The sequence below is a fragment of the Triticum dicoccoides genome, chromosome 6B (genome assembly GCF_002162155.2).
Source record: "Triticum dicoccoides isolate Atlit2015 ecotype Zavitan chromosome 6B, WEW_v2.0, whole genome shotgun sequence".
Taxonomy (NCBI): Eukaryota; Viridiplantae; Streptophyta; class Magnoliopsida; order Poales; family Poaceae; genus Triticum; species Triticum dicoccoides.
In genome coordinates, this window is record NC_041391.1 from 18,540,484 (window position 1) to 18,543,635 (window position 3,152).

Here is a 3,152-nt window from a genome sequence, read left to right on the forward strand (position 1 = left end):
TTGAGTATAGCTCGAACACAATGCCCTCTCTGGGGTGGCCTAGGACTCGATTGATGATGAAACCGACCGACCACTTTGAAACTTGCCAAAGATGTTGCGGGTGTAGAAGCCACCATCCTGGCGCTTAATGTTATCTCTACATTTTCTCAAAATGAAATGTCGTAGCGCAAATGTTTTAGTACATGAGATTTTCAATATATGTGCTCTCTTTTTTCTAGAATGTTAAGGATTTTTATAGGCGGTGTGCATCCTGCTATGCAGAAAGTGGGATGTAACTCTTATGGTTGGATCGCTCATGCAATGCTAGAGTCCATAAAAACTCGTTTTATTATTAAAAAGTATGCTTGACAAAACATGTTGACATAAATAGCAAGTACAACCTAAAAGTTTCAACCAACTGATAAAAAATTAGAGCATGGAAGAGATCCACAATAACAATTTCAACAACAAAATTAAAATTTCCTTTGCTCAAAGAGAAAGACTGAGACCGATTGTCTCATCTTATTCATGATGCCATCCATGCATGAGTCTTATTAGCCATGAAAAAACTAAATAAAAGGAGATGAGGCACATGTAGATGGGCATGCCCTACATGTAGAGATCCTCTCCCTGCTTACATATTCATATGACTAGGAAAGAAGCCGAAGTTGGTGCCATCATGGCCACCAGTACTCTGGCCATTGTAGATCTGGGTGCCAAGGTCCCCTTCGGACCACACTGTCTCAAGCCAACCCTCCTGCTGTGGCGGCGGCACCTGATACATGGCTGGAGGCCCCATGTCCATGTTGCCGGTGATGTATGGTGCCTGCGTTTGGTAGACTGGAGGCTGCCCGCTCATTTTTGTGATGCATTCGCCCAGGCCTTTGAGCATTAACTCCAACTTCCAACCCATGGTTGTGAGCTCCTCGATGTTTACAGGGAGGCGGCCGCTGACCATGGCCTCATGCAGGAGAAACTTGGTCTCACGGTCTTGGAGCTCGCACCTAGTCTTCTGGACCTGGTCTCGGAGCTTTGCGACGCGCTGACTAAGGACACTCTCCTGGTCCATCGTTTTCTTTAGCCGCGCCACCTCCGGCATGCTCTTAAACCTTTTCAAGATAGCCACCGCCTCAGCATGGGATGGGAACACCTCTGGCACCGTTGCGCCCTCGCCATACACCAGCACGCAGGCCTTGGCCTTGCACAAGGTGGTCACCTCATCGGCCTTCTTCATCAGGTTCTTGCTGCGCTTCTTCAAGGTATTCTGCCGCGCTGAGTCATTGCGGATGTACCGGAGGGCCACCTTCTTGCGAGCCATTGTTGACTGAGGAAAAAAATCTGCAAAGGAAGGAAAATTGCTAGTTTGGATGAGTTAAAAGCAAGGGAGGCAGGGTAGATTTATAGTGGAGGTCTGTGACGATGAGGAGGGTAGAACCATGCCAATGGAGGATTTGGCTGACTTGGAGGCAGGTCTTAATTGTGCCCAGCTGTAAATTTGGTGTCTATTTAAAACTTTAAGATTTACTTTCCTAAGATCATAGATTTTGTCCATCAATACAAAATTTCTCTTCAATTGAGCCGTAAAAGATATGGAAGGTTTCTACCTATAGGCGCATAGTACTAGGATATTCCTATTTAGTAATGTATTGCCAAATTAATTTTCCAGTTTAATTTTATCCAAAGTTGGATGTTTATTCCAAATATAGACCACCCCGTCGACCATCCATTCTTTTGTAACAAAATTAAGAAAGTATTAATGAGTAATGTATCTAAATTATCCCATAATGAAAAACCAATTGATCATGCATGTTGGGTGACTAATAGCCAATTTTCCTATATGTGAATTGAATGAGGTTCTATATATCCAGGGTTGACTATCATTGCTCGCTGATCAAGTTGTTTGTTGGTCATATTCGTTAACACATTTCAACATAATATGCAAGCCTGCCCATACAATTACCTTGTTATATAATTAGATAACAAAATTTAACACACAACTGGAAGGACATAGATGTCCCCAAGTTGATTTTGATGTTAATGAGAACATGATTATTGATCTAACCATGTGCATGAGTTCTTCACAGTGTTTGGCACATTTTATGAAAATCACTCATGGGCAGAGAAGGAGAAAACTAAACGTTGATTTACGTGATTTATCAAGTCAATAAGAAGTCCATACTATAGGGGGAGGTGAGATACATAGTAAACGCCCCCTTCCCCTAGGTGGGCTTCTAGTCGAAAAATGTATGCAACATTTTAATTTAATTTTTCTGATCTGCAGAAAATGCATGTTTCCGGTAAACCAAAAACAATAGAAAACAACAACTATAACTATGGTACTTAGTGAATAGGTTAGTATGGAATCTATAAATTACATGAATATAGCATGCAAGATACAAAAACTATAGGTGGGTCCACATGCCGTACTAACACGCCTAGATCTTGGGGCATGTGTAAGAGGTGTGTGGACACATGGTAGCTCCCCGAGAACCACCTTTTTGGCGCAAGCTTGTACTCCAATTTTTGGAAGTGCCATATTTTTCTTTCAGGTTTTTTGAAGTTACGGATCCCCTGCTAAAACGGTATCTAGACTCAGAAAATAGCATCTAGAAACGGCTCCATCGTACATCCAGAAACAACATCCAAAATCAATTTATTTTGATACGAGCATTTCAACTTGCTACCCCTTGAGCTTGCGTTAGTTTTTTCCTTGAAGAGGAAAGGATGATGCAGCAAAGTAGTGTAAGTATTTCTCTCAGTTTTGAGAACCAAGGTATCAATCCAGTAGGAGACGACGCACAAGTCACCGAATACCTGCCCAGACAATTAAGAACTTTCAACCAACGCGATAAAGAGGTTGTCAATCCCTTCACGGTCACTCACAAAAGTGAGATCTAATAGAGATAATAAAGTAAATACTTTTGGTATTTTTTGATGTATAGATTGGAAAGTAAAGATTGTAAATAGTAAACGAGATTCAATAATATGGAAAAGAGACTTAATATAATGGAAAAGAGACCCGGGGGCCATAGGTTTCACTAGTGGCTTCTCTCGAGATAGCGTGTATTACGGTGGGTGAACAAATTAATGCCGAGCAATTGATAAAAAAGTGCATAATTATGATGACCTCTAAGGAAATGATCATGAACATAGGCATCATGTCTGTGTTAAGT

General features: G+C 41.4%; 1 protein-coding gene across 1 annotated transcript; it reads right to left on the reverse strand.

The window, feature by feature from the left end:
• Positions 1-593: 593 nt before the first annotated feature.
• LOC119323657 (agamous-like MADS-box protein AGL80) lies at positions 594-1,297 on the reverse strand. The gene has a single exon (XM_037597361.1). The coding sequence runs from the start codon at positions 1,295-1,297 to the stop codon at positions 614-616; it is 684 nt and encodes a 227-aa protein (XP_037453258.1). The 3' UTR covers positions 594-613.
• Between the last annotated feature and the right edge of the window lie 1,855 nt (positions 1,298-3,152).

What these genes read in the sequence shown, in the direction of transcription:
- LOC119323657 (XM_037597361.1), bottom strand. Translation starts at nt 1,297, where the DNA reads ATGGCTCGCAAGAAGGTGGCCCTCCGGTACATCCGCAATGACTCAGCG.